Genomic DNA, 16,397 nt, shown 5'->3' on the forward strand with positions numbered 1-16,397 from the left:
AAAAAGAAAGCATTTAATTGGTGCATGTTTGCAGTTTCAGAGGTTTAGGCCACTGTCATGATGTTGAGGAGCATGGTGGCACTCAGGCACACATGGCGTTGGAGATGTAGCTGAGGGTCCTACATCAGATTCACAGGCAGCGGGAAGGAGAAAGACTCTGGACTTGCCATGGGCTTTTGAAACCTCCAAGCCCATTCCCCACTGACATACTTCATATAACAAGGCTATACTTCCCAATTCTTTCAAATACTGCCACTCCCTGTGAGCCAGTATTCAGCATATGGGGGCCATTCTCATTCAAACCTTCTCAGCCTCTCTCCTCTTCAACAAACTCCTATGACATCGCAGTGCCTACCAACAAAATATCCAAAACTAAACCCACAGATAACCTTCCTCCACTCAAATGGAGCCACAGCTCACATGAGGCCCTGCACTCCAACCACACATGAACAGTGTGAGTGCTTAAAAAGTTGTGATGGTCCCAAAAACTTAGAGTCTAGCATCGGGTTAGTTATGTTTGAGTATTAGCTCGGACTTCTTTTTTTTTTTTTTTTTTTTTTTTTTTTTGGTTCTTTTTTTCGGAGCTGGGGACCGAACCAAGGGCCTTGAGCTTCCTAGGTAAGCGCTCTACCACTGAGCTAAATCCCCAGCCCCTAGCTCGGACTTCTTAAAGGGTAAGAACCAGTCTGTTTAACACCTCGATGCATCCTTTATAAAGTTATCTATTTTAGACCCCCCCCATCAACAACAATAAACACAACCACATTTCCGGTTGCCTGAAATGACTTCTTTAACAAATTTTTGGGGAACAGAACTTTCTGAGTGGTCACAACATGATACATTTTTTTAAAGCATAAAGACATTAAAAGTATTTCCATTACTTAGTGACAGAAACCAAAGTAAGAGACATTGAAGGGACCATTACACACATACAAGCACACATATTATGAAAGGGCAATATTTACTTCAAAGATGTATAAAAATTTTATTTTGAAATGTAGGATTCAAAGGTTTTTCATAAAACTTTATGGAATTCATTTTTAAAATTTTGTCCAATTTGAGAAAAAATTTAATATGTCTAAATTGACCTAGATCACATAATGAATTCAATATTAGTTATTGACCTACTATACAACTATATTCAAAGAAAATTGTGTCCCAAATAATGTTCACAGATATTAATAGTGATTATTTGTGGGTAGACTTTTGCGTTTTCTATTTTTTTTTCTTTTTTCTTTTTTTTTTCGGAGCTGGGGAACGAACCCAGGATCTTGCGTTTGCTAGGCAAGCGCTCTACCACTGAGCTAAATCCCCAACCCCTGCGTTTTCTATTTTTAACAATGCTTTCTTATATTGTTACTCAAAACTGATCATATATTATATTTAATTACAAGGAAATGCCTTATAATTATTATGTATCATTCAATATATTCTGAATCCTAGTGACAATGCACTTTTCAAGTTACATTTGTAGTACTGAGTACATTAAAATTATTGGCACAAAATGAAACCCCTACTAATATTTAGTTAACTTCACTTATCTTAATTTTGTAAGTCTATAATTTGTCTATAAAATTATCATTCTCATGTTCAACATCTTTAGTCATAAGGGAAATACAAATCAAAACAACCCTGAGATTTCACCTCACACCAGTGAGAATGGCTAAGATCAAAAACTCAGGTGACAGCAGATGCTGGCGAGGATGTGGAGAAAGAGGAACACTCCTCCATTTTTGGTGGGATTGCAGACTGGTACAACCATTCTGGAAATCAGTCTGTAGGTTCCTCAGAAAATTGGACATTGAACTGCCTGAGGATCCAGCTATACCTCTCTTGGGCATATACCCAAAAGATGCCCCAACATATAAAAAAGACAAGTGCTCCACTATGTTCATCGCAGCCTTATTTATAATAGCCAGAAGCTAGAAAGAACCCAGATGCCCTTCAACAGAGGAATGGAACAGAAAATGTGGTACATCTACACAATGGAATATTATTCAGCTATCAAAAACAATGACTTTATGAAATTCATAGGCAAATGGATGGAACTGGAAAATATCATCCTGAGTGAGGTAACCCAATCACAGAAAAACACACATGGTATGCACTCATTGCTAAGTGGATATTAGCTAAATGCTCAAATTACCCTAAATGCACAGAACACATGAAACTCAAGAAGGATGACCAAAATGCGAATGCTTCATTCCTTCTTTAAAATAGGAACAAGAATACCCTTGGCAGGGAATAGGGAGGCAAAGTTTAGAACAGAGGCAGAAGGATCACCCATTCAGAGCCTGCCCCACATGTGGCCCATACATATACAGCCACCAAACTAGATAAGATGGATGAAGCAAAAAGTGCAGGCCGACAGGAGCCGGATGTAGATCTCTCCTGAGAGACACAGCCAGAATACAGCAAATACATAGGCGAATGCCAGCAGCAAACCACTGAACTGAGAATGGGACCCCCGTTGAAGTAATCTTAGAAAGGACTGAAAGAGTTTGAGGGGCTTGAGACCCCATATGAACAACAATGCCAACCAACTAGAGCTTCCAGGGACTGAGCCACTACCCCAAGAGTATACATGGACTGACCCTGGGCTCCAACTGCATGGGTAGCAATGAATAGCCTAGTAAGAGCACCAGTGGAAGGGGAAGTCCTTGGTCCTGCCAAGATTGAACCCCCAGTGAACATGATTGTTGGCGGAGGGAGGTAATGGGGGGAGGATGGGAAGGGGAACACCCATAGAGAAGGGGACAGGGAGGGGTTAGGGGGATGTTGGCCTGGAAACTGGGAAAGGGAATAACAATTGAAATGTAAATAAGAAATAGCCAAGTTAATAAAGATGGAAAAAAAGAAAATACTTTAATAATGTATTTTAAAACTCACAACTACATGTATAGGAGCTCAATAAATATTCACTGAAGAAATAAAAGAAATTATCATTCTCTTTTATATCATTAAACTTTTACTTTAAATACACAATAATAAGACTCTCACACATACATCATTATTTTAAACTGGTGAACCCTTAAGTAACAGTTGAATAAACATTTTTCTGAAATATTTACCTTCCACAAATCAGAGAAGATTGTGTGTGTGTGTGTGTGTGTGTGTGTGTGTGTATGTGGTGTACCTATATGTACCATATTATATACTATTTGATATATACCCATATACTAATAAGATATATTATTTATATGCTAATGATATGACAACATTACTTTGATTCTACACTGACACACAGACAACACAGACCTCAAACTTACCTTTACTTGTTGGCTGACAAAGTTTATGGAAAAGGCCTTTTACAAGAAAACTGACGAACACAAGATTAGAAGGTTCATGGTAATGTAGATGTGTGACAAGGCCAGCAAACCCTGTAGGATTACCTTCTTGATCTATATGTCCCTAAAGAACAAAGATAATTTGTTAGCTTGGCTCAACTCACAGAACTAATAACAAGTCAATTACTCATTGTCAGTTTAAAATAGTTCATAATAATAGTTATATGCATGACAAGTAACAACAATTCAATGGGGTTAAAACCCCAAAATCTAGGGCTGGAGAGATGGCTCAGCAGTGAGGAGCACATTCTGCTCTTCCAGAGGACCTGACTCAGTTTTCCACATCAAGCTTCAGAGTTAGTTGTAAGTCCAGTTTGAGGCTTCTCATATCCCTCTTCTTGTGTCTACAGGCGCGTGCGCCACACACACACACACACACACACAAACACATTTTTAAAAAATAGATGTAAAAATCAAAGGTCTGCTGCTTAAAAAAAAATCTAGATAATAGCAAATCTATTACACACAGAGGATGGGGAGGGAGAAAGGCAGGGTCGGTCCATACCTCTTTCACCAGGAACTGCAAAGAATATAAAAAGTAAAGCTTTAACATGTCTGTGGCTCGGGGTTGTTTGAAGGATAACAACGAGTGTTTCAGCACTGACAGTGCCTACAAAAAAAAGCAATTTAATTTAGCAACATTAAGTGAATGAAATATCTTTAAAAAATAACATAGGCTAAGTTACACATATCACATATTCAAACACACAAACATTATATATCTATATATGTGTATATATCTATAAATATGTGTGTATATCTGTGTATATATTTGAATAATAAGATCTATACCTCTAGAGAACAGAGAAACATTGTGAGATCTCCTTTTTACTACTGTACTCCTTCAAATGTTGTCTCCCCCTGACTACAACACACAAGGAAAAAAGGATGTCCTTAAAGGCTCCTTTTTGTCCCCCTGTCCCCAACAGTATAGGATATGAATAATACCATGAAGCACAGCAGCAGTACACAAAATCCAACCAGATTTAGTACAATTTCCTTCATTCTACAGGACATTCTCAAACCCAGAATCTATTTCCTTGAACACACAAAAGACCAGCGTGGCGGTTTGAATGAGAATAGGCTCATGTACTTGGATGCTCACTCCCCAGGGCATGGAACTGCTTTGGAAGGAAGCTTTGAGTTTGTAAAAGCCCAGGACAATCACAGTTAGCTCTCTGTCTCTACCCTGTGATACTGTCTCAAGATGTGAGTTCTCCGCCATTCTCCGGTGCCATGCCTGCCTTCCTGCTGCCCTGCTCCTGCCATGATGGTCATAGACTCTGAAGTCCCCAGTAAACTACTGTCTTTCTATGACTTGCCTTCATCATGGTCCTATCACGTTGACAGAAAAGTGACTAAGACAAAACTGTCTCCAAACAGTATGAGCAGAAAAGACCATTTCAGAGCTTGCAGTGAGCAAGTTACGAGGGTTGAGTGGTGGGAGGAAGCTAGATATAATATTTTGTATCAGTAATATTCAAGTGCTTCATTTCAAGTGTCAAGCAGCATGGTGTGTGTGTGTGTGTGTGTGTGTGTGTGTGTGTGTGTGTGTGGTATTCAACTTCTCACTTAACTACCTGTGAAGTCAGAATAAAGGCCAAGGTTCTTAGCCTCAGTCAAATGCAAACCTGTCTGCCTTAGATTGGAGTTTCTAGAATACAGGAAGAAGCTCAGCTGTCCTTTGGTAAAACACACGCACACAACCACACACACACACACACACACACACACACACACACAAAACAAGAAAGAACTATTTTATTGGTCATCTTGTACATACATGTGTGTGGGACAGAGGGAGTACTGGAGGCAAAAGAAAGGTGTGAGCTCACCACCTGCTTGACAATGTGTTATGGAGGAAACCAAAGTTACCTCTATTCCCGCACCCTTCTCCATGTGTGCTGGAATCAGAGGAGCAACAAAGAACCAAGGGAGTGTTGGGAGAGGAACTGTGTTCACTGTGTCCATGGGCCTTATCATTAACATCATACTAGCATGACGCATTCATATTTTCACTGCTACCACAAAATACCTGAGCAGAGCAACTTAAATGAGGAGCAATTTATTTTTGGCACATGGTTTTAAAAGTGGATGCCTGGTTTGGTCTCAGTGGGAGAGGATACGCTTAATCCTGTTCTGGCTGGATGTTCTGGGGTAGAGTGGTACCCAATGGGGGCTTACCCTTCTCTGAGAAGGAGGGAGCGGGTAATGGGAAGAGAGATTGGGAGGCTGTGATTGGGATGTAAAGTGAAAAAATAAACTAATGAAGGAAAAAAGTAGTTTCAATGCATAGCTTGCTTCGCTCCATTACGCTGGGTCTGCAGTGATGAGGCTGCTCCCCTCACAGCAAGACTGCATTAAAAGTTTCCTCTTATTCTATCAAGAACCTCCGCATACTGGATGATGCCACCTGCATTTCAGAACATTACTGTTCTGTATGCTAATTTTCTCTGGGGAGGGCTCCTTGGATGCTCTCAGAAGTAAAATATAATCAGAATCTATGAGAGTGCTCCTAAAGAACAGAGTCGATCCAGACACGGTGGCACATGCTTATAATCCAAGCATACTCAGGAGGTGGAAGCAAGAGAATCAGGAGTTCAAATCTGAAGTGAGTTCAAAGCCAGCTTAGACTACATGAGACCCTTCCACAAACAATGACAATAAAATAAATAGAATTGACAATATAAAGATCTAAATTAGTAATCCAAAAGTCAAATGTTATGTTCTCTCATAATAAAAAAGTAATTGAGGAAAAAGGGAACCAGAACTTCATATATATATATATATATATATATATATACACACATATATACATATGTATATATAATATATAATGACTTACTGAAAAAGAACCTGAATAAAATGAGGCCATTGACAAACATATAATCTGAGAGCTTTGTAGTCCAAAAACTACTTGAAAATAGTTAGGAAAAGGTTACATATATTCTCCACATTGACCCCATTGTACGTAAAATTCAGTAGTGAAGAACATATGTAACCGACTCACTGTAAAACCAACTGCAGAGCCAGACAGAACCGTATCATCCAAAGCAGCTAAGTAGTCATGTATAAATTACTTTTCAGGAAGTAGAGCTTGGGGAAAGAAATAAGCCAAAACAGAAGACTCGCATTACTATGTAGGCAGGAAGAAAACAGACAAATTAGCCGTGTGAGGAAGGAGACTAGCCTGATGGCCACAGCTAGGAGATGGACCACATGTCCTCTAGGACACACCCAACCCTAAGGGCTAAGACGTAGCCAAAGCAGCACAAGAGATGCTTCCTCTTAGTGAGTCTCTAGATTTAAACATGTATGTGTGTGGCAGTCAAAGAGAGTGTTTACGATGGGAAGGAGACCAAGCAGTGGTAGGAAATTGAGGTATACAACAGACAAATGGAGAGAGTATGTAGTCAAAGCACATGACACACACAGTCATGAAATACCATGATAAAAGGATACATAGTTTAGAAAGCATGGTCTGAAGAGATTATGTCCACGCTTAAAAGTGGGCGCAAGCAAGCACAGACTTCACGTCAGACTTTTCAAAATTGCCAAGGCACAGAAAATGCACCCTCCCCAATAATTGTCTGAAAAATAATAAGGGGTCAGAGAGATTGCTCAGTGGGTAAAGGGCTTGTGTACAAGCCTAGAGATGAGCGTTCAATCTCTTGAATCCAGGTGAAAGCCATGAGCCTCTGAACTCCACGAGGGCTCTCGGACATCTGTGTGACAGTTACATGTATACACACAATCATACATATACTATAAAAATAAGTAAAATAAAATATTTTACTTTATAATAAGTAAATGAGTGAAATAAAACATTCTGTAATATTAAACTATTATTAAATTAATAATATGTCTTATTAGAAGATGTTTTTTAGAACCGAAAAACAGGCCAATATGGTGGCTCAGTGGGTAAAGGCACTTGTGTCCAAGATGTACAACCAGTTAGATATCCAGGACTGGGGGTCCCAGAAGGAAAGAGGAAAACAGGTTCCTTCCTGCAAATTGTCCTCTGCTTGTTCTCTGGCCTGCCATGTCTGTGCCTTGACATGCACACACACACACACACACACACATGAGGGGGGAGGGAGAAAAAGGGGAAGGAGGGAAGGAGGGAGGGAGGGAGGGAGGGAAAGAAGACATTTTAAAAAACACAAAAATGAAGAAACTTTCCAAAACAACGCTTTGCAAAACCAGCAGACCCTTTGGGAATATCCAGGAATTCTTAGTCCCATAAGCAATCTCTGACTAAACTGGTTATAATATTTCATACACAGAATTAGGAAGTACAGGTCCTGCTGTGGCTTGAATGTGGTCCCTAGATCATGATGAAATCTACTCTCTGTGCTGGCTACATATTGAGAGCTGGGACTTAGGAGGTAAATAAAAATCAGAGGAAGTCTTAAGATTAGAGGGCTCCCATGTTGAAATCCTCATGATTTTTCTAGAGTTAGAACAGGGGCTGGGGAGAGGGGAGCAAAGAGGCCTGCATGCTTCCTGTTTAGTATGTAATATTTTGTGACTTGGGATACTTCAAACAAAATGAATTTCAGTAGATGCCACCCTTCAGCATCAAACCCCCAGAATCATGAACTAAAACAGACCTCTCTTCATAATTCACTCCACGTGTGGTATTGTTTCAGCCAACAGAAAATGAGCACACGTCCTTTAGCAGTGCCTTGTTACTAAAGTGGAAATCAAATCATCTAATTGTGAGTTTCCAATTCACAGTCTCAGACTCTCTGTTACCTGACCCTAAAGCATCAAGACAATGTTCTGATAATATTTTGATGTCCACTGCCTTATAATATGTGTGATCATGACTTTGAAAAATGTCTGTAAATCAAGAACAACAAAATAATAATCAGGGGACCATTTGGTAGAACCAGGCATGGGATCTTTTGTTTTCTTTCCTTTTTTTTTTTAGTTTTCTATATTTCCTAAACATTCTGAATGAATTGGAATTTTGTGTTATAAAAAAATCTGTTACTTTACACTTATCAAAAAAAAAGAATCTTTCTTGCTTCTGAACAGCAGAAACAGATCATAGCTGGAGTCCTTCGGTACAACGTAATGGTGTCTATCATACATGAAGAGACTGACCATGGCCAAATCTTTGTGCCCACCCGGTCATAAACTTTGTCTGATCATGGAAACACACAGAATTTGTCACTCTGCTCCCCAGTTTCCCCCACTCCCCTCTAGAGAACGCTGAAGGCATGGAAAGCCAAATAAAAGCACAGTCGAGCTGATTTCAGCCAGGCCAGCAGTGAAGACAGAGGCCCAAGCAGGGGACACAGAACCTTTGCCTTGCCATCCTCTAGGTCATCTGCCTTGGTAGCCAGCAGCATGAGTCTTAGGATGAGTGTGATACTGAGAGGAAACTGTCCTCTCAGGTCAGGAACTTTGGATTTTATGAGTTTTCCTATTTTGGGCAGTGGAATATCAAAGAAGTAGACGTCACCCAGCAGGTCTTGCCCTCGTCTTCCGGCCCGGCCAGACATCTGGAAATATAGCAGAATCATGTTGTGAGAATCACCTGAGTATTTTTCCTACGAGGGTGTAAAGAGATTAAGCCTTTTACATTCCTTTTGAGCCAAGTATGCTGCTTATGGAGGTTAACTATGAATAACCCATTTTAAACCTGAGAAATTCATCAAATCTGAAGCAGAGCTATTTTACATAATATATCTGTCATCCCGTGCATCATTAATCATACCATATATTTGTATAATGCTGTACAGAACTATATCTATTTATAAGATTATATATCTAATACAATGGATATATCATATGGTGTATAATAGATATAATTGCTACTTTCTGGCAATTACTTGATACAGTATTCTATGATATATAATATGTTCTCTAACATTATATAACAGTATATGAGAATGTATTGTTAACAATAATGTTACACACACACACACACACACACACATATGTTATATACAATTTGAATGTTAGGGGATATCTCTAAATTTCAGTATTGAAGAACAAGACTTTGTAGTGAAAGAAAATGCATGGGGAGCTGAGGAAGCCCTGAGGGAAATAAACAAAGTCCTATGTGAATATATACCATTGATGTAGGAACAGATATGTCAAAGATACTCAATGCCTCAGCCCCGTGGGAATGGCAAAGCTCCCTTTATTCCATAACAGGGATTGAAAATCCTTCTTCGGGTTTCTGTTTGGATGTTGATAGTGTGTCAGAAATGGTCTACTCTAGCTTTCTCCTTCCACACAGTTATGCCTGTAGACTGCTTTCCTAAAGAGACTGTTCCTAAGGAGATCAGTTAAAGCTGCCTGCTCATTCAGCTATATGCAATAACCATATTTCCCTGTTCAGCTATATATAATAAACACATTGTGCTTCCAAGTCATACAGCTTCGCCATCAAAAAAGGCAAGTCTACCTGACCCCAGCTCTTCTGTGTGTCTGTGTATCTGTCCTTTCTTACTACCTTGCTTCCCTAGTTAGGTCAGTCCCTGGAGCTAGTCAAAGTGTGGCAATAATGGGTTGTGTGCAAATTGTAGAGCAACCAGGGAGTGTGGAAGATGGTTTGGAAATAGAGTGTGTATCAAGAGTCCAGAAAAGTATTAAAGAGAGATCTAGACTAGAAAACCCATGCTCAGTTGTCCTGAAAGTAAATCATCTTCAACATGGAACCTCTTTTAAAAATCACTTTATTTAGTTTGGGATGTTGTTATGTGGTAGAGATGGTCACCCACATTCTGCGGATAGGAGAGGAGATTGGATATCATAGCCAAGATCACACACATACTTGCAACACTCACATAATCTCACAGCCCTGAGATTCCTCAATACCAGACAAGTAGCCTACAGTGCTCTCCAGAAACTGGAGCATGTTAGGAAACTAGTGACAAACTAACTTTTTTACTATTTCATGGCTATATAGTATTACTATATTGAGTAAGTTAATATATTATAATACCTGTCTATAATTTAAAGCATCCAGATAGACCGAGTTTTGAGCAAAAACCACAGATTTACAGGGCATGTTGATTCCCAAAGAGAGTGTTCTAGTAGCTGTCACCACCTAAAAAGGAACAAAACAGTGGTTCCTCATGCTAGCATTTTGGTAGAATGCAGGTATTTCCATGTGATTGCTAAAAACTGCTTGAGATACCAATTAAATTACAATGGGCAAACTAGGGAACAAGACACACAGTGTTTCTTCCTATTCTGTAATTACAAACGGCACATTTTCTAATGGAGTCCATTATAATACTAGTTGCTTTGCAAGAAATTATATATATATATATGTATATATATATATATATATATATCTTAGTTGTTCTGGGTCACATCTAAAATAATTATCTTCTCCCATCCCCAACTATCTCTCTGGATTTGTACCTCAGTGTCCCTCAATATTGTGTTTTTTTTAACCTTTCCAATATAGAAGGGCAAGCATCATTTACAGTTATCTCCAGGGTCACATAGAACATCCAGAACAGGATAAGTATCGCAGTAAAGATTGTAAGTAGAATATGAGAAGAAAGATTTCTCTGTGAGAGGGCAATAAATCTTTTATAAACTTACTTCCTGGCAAGTATTTGATCTACCAAAGTTCATTGAGAAATTATATAAATAAAGTGCGTTCTCTTTTCCTGCTGTGAAATAAGAAACAGATGAGAATGCGAAGTTCATTCATACCATGTAACGTCTTGTTCATGTCTTCCTGATGTAGTTAACATTTGCTGACTTGTGCTGTCTCTTTATGCTGAACGCTGTTTTGCTAAGGTTTCTGATGATACTCAAAGGTATAAAGTGATGTTTTCTAATTGTTTTGTAACCGAGGCTTACACGTGTCAAAACAAAACACGCTACTTATTAAATGTATCTTTTCAAATCCCTTTACCAAGCACACACATTGAAAGAGTAGAAGCTTAGCATGTAGAAAAGGAACAGCCTTAGATACCTTCCTAAACTGTGCTCGCTGATGAAGCTACATTTCCCTAGTATCTTTCCTAAATCTGTTTAGTTATTCATCTCTTTATTAGTGACTAAGAAGTTACTGATCAATATTATTTTAGCCAGGCCTCTTTCTCTCTTTCTCTCCCTTCCATTCTCCCTTTCATTTACTCTATGCCACACAAAATTTAAAGTGGATATTTTGTAGAAGTCAGGATCAATGTTTAAGTACTAGTCAAGATTCAGATTAAGTTAATAATGATCTAAAGGCCTTCTGTATACTTGTCTGGATCATTGTCATGAGCCTCCCTAGGATGTATTGAAAGGATGTGGACTGAAACTTATTTATGTCCACCTTCCTCTTGTCCCTCATCAGTAACAGGAGAAACATCAGTAGCTATTGCCATACCCACAAGCTCTGCTGGGATAAGCTGAAGCCCCGAGGAGGCAGATATCTGTGCTCTTATTTTGGCTACCACGTTAGAAAGGATCTGCCCCAAACCTGTATATAAATCTCCCCCAACTAGCAAGACCACATCAACCAACCTTCCACACGATAACTAAAAAGTAAGACACAGCGCTAAGACCAGCATGGAGATACTTTCCCAATTAAGTGATACAGGGCATGTGCAAAAACATCACATTCAGGAAACCAAATCTACAGTCCAAGAGACATAGCTACATGAGAAAAAATATAAAGGGATAGCTGTATTTCCTTGTTTCATTAATATTCTGCTTTATATAATCACATTCTCAACTTTTACAATGAAAAATTGACCCACCCTGATGAATCCTTTCCTAAAGAGAATTTCGACCAACTGTTTTTCTTTGTTAGTCATGGAGCTGTGATGATAGCCAATGCCCCTTCTTGCCAACTTCTTCAACGTGTCACCTTTTCTTTCATATTTCACTCGCTTAAACACCATCTGCAATGCCTAAAAGAAATCAAAGATTTACAGTATTGCTTCTCAGATTCTAAAACAACCCAACATTTAATGAAAACAGTAGACATATTATATAATAACTTGCCCAAATTATGTAACCATTGGGCCTTTCTTCTATACAACAACAACACTTTGCAGTAACAACAGTCACCATAAGAAAAATATTTCAGGTCTTGGCATGGACCAGCCCAGTCTCACCTCGGTTTTGGGACTGAAAATTTGCCAAAGTAGTAGACCAAAACTCCAAGGGAAGTATAAGAGGGGTCCACTCCCACCTGAATAAGATCAAATGACTATGGAATTTTTCTAAAGGTTCCCCCCAAAAGTAAAGCAAAACCTTTATAGAATAAGGTCACATAATGCCTTCCTTCCAATGTTGACTTTTTAAATAACCATGTCTCAAGCACCAATCCCTGACACTATTAATGATACTCTGTTCTGCTTGCAGGCAACAGCTTGCATGGCAGACTTCTGAGAGGCTCCACCCAGCAGCTGACTCAGACAGATGCAGACACCCACAGCCTAACAGTGGTTGGAGCTTGGGGACTTATGGAAGAATGGGATGAAGGATGGCAAACCTCAGAGGGGATAGGAACTCCACAGAAAGACCAACAGAGTCAACTAGACAGGACTCTTGGGGCTCTCAGAGTCTGAACCATCAACCAAAGAATATATACGGGCTAGACCTAGGCCTCCATGCATGTATGTAGCAGATATACAGGTTAGTCTTCATGTGTGTCCTGAACACATGGGTTGGGGGGTAATCCCAAAAGCTGTTGCCTGTATAGAAGATATGTTTTTCTAGCCAGGCTGCCTTGCTTGGCCTCAGTGGGAGAGGATGAGTCTAAGCTCCCAGATATTTAATGTGCCAGGATGGGGGACTACCCATGGGACCCCCCTGCTCAGAGGAGAGGGGAGGGGGAAAGGATTTTGGGAAGAGTTAATGGGGAGGAGGTAATAAGCAGGATGTAAAGTGAATAAATATTTTTTTTTAAAATACCCATATCCTAAGGAGGAAACCCAGTTGTGTCCAGTGTTACAATAAATATAAAGATCAATACCCAGAGAGAAGGGAGAAGCTTAAGTCTCTAAAAGTAAAAAGCTATACCTAGTAATTTTGATTATATAGTTCCTATAAGACAGAATATCAAGGATCGATTAAAACAGTGGTACATACACTTGGTCGTGAAAATAAATTATGAAGCTAACAAATTCATGATACAATGAACACATGTAAATGTGTGTGTGTGTTTGTATACGTGTGCACGCGCACACAGGTGCGCGCGTGTGCCATTGCTGTTATTGAAAGTGGTTGTGCTGTCAAGTATGTCATTTATAAACAATAGCTCAAAGGGCAAAAAGTTTAAAGATAATGGGGCAAACCAATTTTAGATATTTTAGCAATACTTTGAAAATTTTTAGCTGAAATATAGAAAGACTCTAGTTTTAAGAAATGCTATGAGGATCTAAATATATTGTTTTACAGGGATCTAAGTTTTCAATGGGGTATAAGACACTAAAGTATAGAATTCTGACTACAATATACAGACTTTTATACATGACATAATGCAAAAACAGACATGGTTTAGAACCCAAGACACAAATCAACCAACAAGTTCTATGCCTATCCTTCCTGAGTGTAGATTATAAGGTCTTTGAGAGCAGTATGAAGCACAGTGTACTTCCTGATACATTTCCAGGTCACAAGGACTTCCTGTCAAGATTGCATGCAATGTAGCCAACACTGCCTGCCTAGGAGAGGCTTTTCTGATGATCAACACACTCTCCAGGAGCAGTGGTCCCTCCTAGGTACTGACCTCTTCATCTATTGCCTTCTGATCAGCATACGTGCAGTCCTTGGGAATCTCTAGATTCTTCTCCAGACTCTTCAGGAGGTAATCGTGTTCAGCTTCATACATAATGCTTTGATCCAATCTTCTGGAAGATTTCTGACCCTTTTCATCTCTATAAAAATACAGTTTTAGGAAATCAATATTTGTATCCAACCGCTACAGGAAGCCCATACTAAGTCCTGCTTATCAACCAGAATCACAGTTTTGAGCATTTGTATTACCATGACCACAATGTGCTTGCTTGTCAGTCTGGAGACCATCCCTCCATAATGGATCACTTAAGATAAATCATTATGAATGTGATTTTTTTTCCTCCACTCATTGCCTTTCCCCAGATGAGCCTTGTTCCTCTTACTAATGCAGCAGTAGTTTTCTCTCCTTTAGCCTGTCTGACTCTCAATTTGGAGGTAATGTGTTCTTCCCAGTCTGCTTTGCCAGTTCAGGCCATTCTCCTTCCTCCTTGAGGTGGACACTGGAGCTGCTCTAAAAGTTCCCTAAAGGTGCTTAGCTGTGCTATTCTTTAGAGAATTAGCCTCAGTTGATGGAAGCTCTTCTGAAAGATTGCCTGCTGTGAAGCATAACCATCAGCTGGGAAGGGATGGGAACCCTCTGGAGCTCTCAAAGGAAACAAGTTCAGTCTTTCTTCTAATAGAAGCTACATTTTAATTGTGCTTTCCTGTCTCCCTCCTGTTCTTCCTGGACTCTGACCTCATAGGTAGCAATGAATATCCTAGTAAGAGCACCAGTGGAAGGGGAAGCCCTGGGTCCTGCTAAAACTGAACCCCCAGTGAACTAGACTATGGGGGGGAGGGCGGCAATGGGGGGAGGGTTGGGAGGGGAACACCCATAAGGAAGGGGAGGGGGGAGGGGGATGTTTGCCCGGAAACCGGGAAAGGGAATAACACTCGAAATGTATATAAGAAATACTCAAGTTAATAAAAAAAAAAGAACTATAAACAAACAAAAAAAAAAAGAACACATTCCTTCATAAAGGCATGTACAGCCCTTCTCAGCATATGCTATGAGGGAATCTAGCCTAGGACAGACCTCCATAAACCTGGCTGACACCCTTAAATAATCCTATTCCCCAGGATCCCTGAATGTGCCAGGTGTTTACATTCCCTAGGGCCATGTACACTTCCTTCACAGTCTTTGTCTCTTAAATATGTAAAAAAGACATATCTGAATATAAGAAGATGAGGTTGCTTGCATTCTTACCACACTGTAGTATATGTCATACACCCAGAGTGTACCACCTCCAGCTTGCATTTAACAAGAAGGAAACGGCATGACAATTTAAAGGCCCAGCCATATGGTTTCAAAACATCTGCTAAAGTATTTACAAGGAAATATAGGTTACTGTCTAGCTCTAATTTTAAACTATTAAATAAAATAATTGTGTTAATAAAAACTGCTAAAGAAAATAGCCAAAATGTCATTCCAAGCTCAACAAACATGACCCCCCCCCCTCCCTGTAAAAGTGAGCTCTTGGTGTGCATGTTTCTTTAGGGGTTCCCACTGTTATAGAAAAGGATGCAGATAGAGAAGAATCAGAATGTTAGTTTCCAATGCACGGGGCCTGAATCAGGCTACACATCCTCCTTACAATGAGAGTGTTGAAGACAGCAAACACCTTTCATTTGACACAGAGCTATCCTAAAAAGGATCATTTATCAAGAAATCTTATACTCCCTGCATATATTCCCCTTGGAGTTCACTGCCTACAAAAAATTATACTGCTCAGAAAACAGCAGAACATGAAGAGGCATTATGCATAAAAGGATATGCAGCAAATTTTAGCTTGCTCTAGAATTTGGAATATTTTTGAGTGAGAGATTCTCTAAAAGTTTGTTTCAACTTCAAAGTGAATCTGATGTCCTTACTTAAAATTATCTCTAGACCTCCCTAGGTAGTGGCTTTCATAGCACTTGAAGGTGCTACACAAGCTGTTAAGGAAACAAAGCAATGGAGAGATTTGCCCAGCTGTCAAGCCTACAAACTGCAACAGTAGCATAGCAATATATCCCCAAGGGTGCAACAGTGGCAGTTACCTTTATGGGATAATTAACAACAACTCATTAGACCTAAGGATATACTCAAGGGAAATTCATAGCTGGTTCTGTAAACCCAGAAAATGACATGTGACTGGTGAAATAACAGGTCATGGGGAGACATGACTACCAGTATAACCAACCACTAACTGCCTTTGAAATTCTTACTCTTACATACACTGATACATATAGCTCTCAACTTCACCGAAGAAGCTTCTTTTTGCAATAGACAGAGCCTATCACAGAGATCATCAG

The 16,397-nt window shown here is 39.5% G+C and overlaps 2 protein-coding genes across 14 annotated transcripts in view; one reads left to right on the forward strand and one right to left on the reverse strand.

Annotated features, from left to right (window-relative positions):
* Positions 1–16,397, forward strand: part of Erich1 (glutamate-rich 1) — a gene marked incomplete at its 5' end in the record, with an annotated part of 52,793,804 nt that overhangs the window by 3,276,408 nt on the left and 49,500,999 nt on the right.
* LOC134478918 (probable ATP-dependent RNA helicase DDX60) overlaps positions 1–16,397 on the reverse strand; it is a 123,398-nt gene that overhangs the window by 12,641 nt on the left and 94,360 nt on the right. For 6 of the 14 annotated variants that reach the window (XM_087589520.1, XM_087589518.1, XM_087589515.1 and 3 more), the window contains 6 exons: positions 14,056–14,203; positions 12,077–12,229; positions 10,312–10,416; positions 8,660–8,860; positions 3,853–3,957; positions 3,270–3,411 (listed from right to left, as the gene is read on the reverse strand). In XM_087589520.1, the coding sequence (XP_087445646.1) occupies positions 3,270–3,411; positions 3,853–3,957; positions 8,660–8,860; positions 10,312–10,416; positions 12,077–12,229; positions 14,056–14,203 (854 nt within the window). The remainder of the gene's footprint in view (positions 1–3,269; positions 3,412–3,852; positions 3,958–8,659; positions 8,861–10,311; positions 10,417–12,076; positions 12,230–14,055; positions 14,204–16,397) is intronic. The other 8 variants (XM_087589521.1, XM_087589519.1, XM_087589513.1 and 5 more) reach the window with 3 other exon arrangements.

Source organism: Rattus norvegicus, chromosome 16, assembly GCF_021556685.1.
Source record: "Rattus norvegicus strain SHRSP/BbbUtx chromosome 16, alternate assembly SHRSP_T2T, whole genome shotgun sequence".
Classification (NCBI taxonomy): Eukaryota; Metazoa; Chordata; class Mammalia; order Rodentia; family Muridae; genus Rattus; species Rattus norvegicus.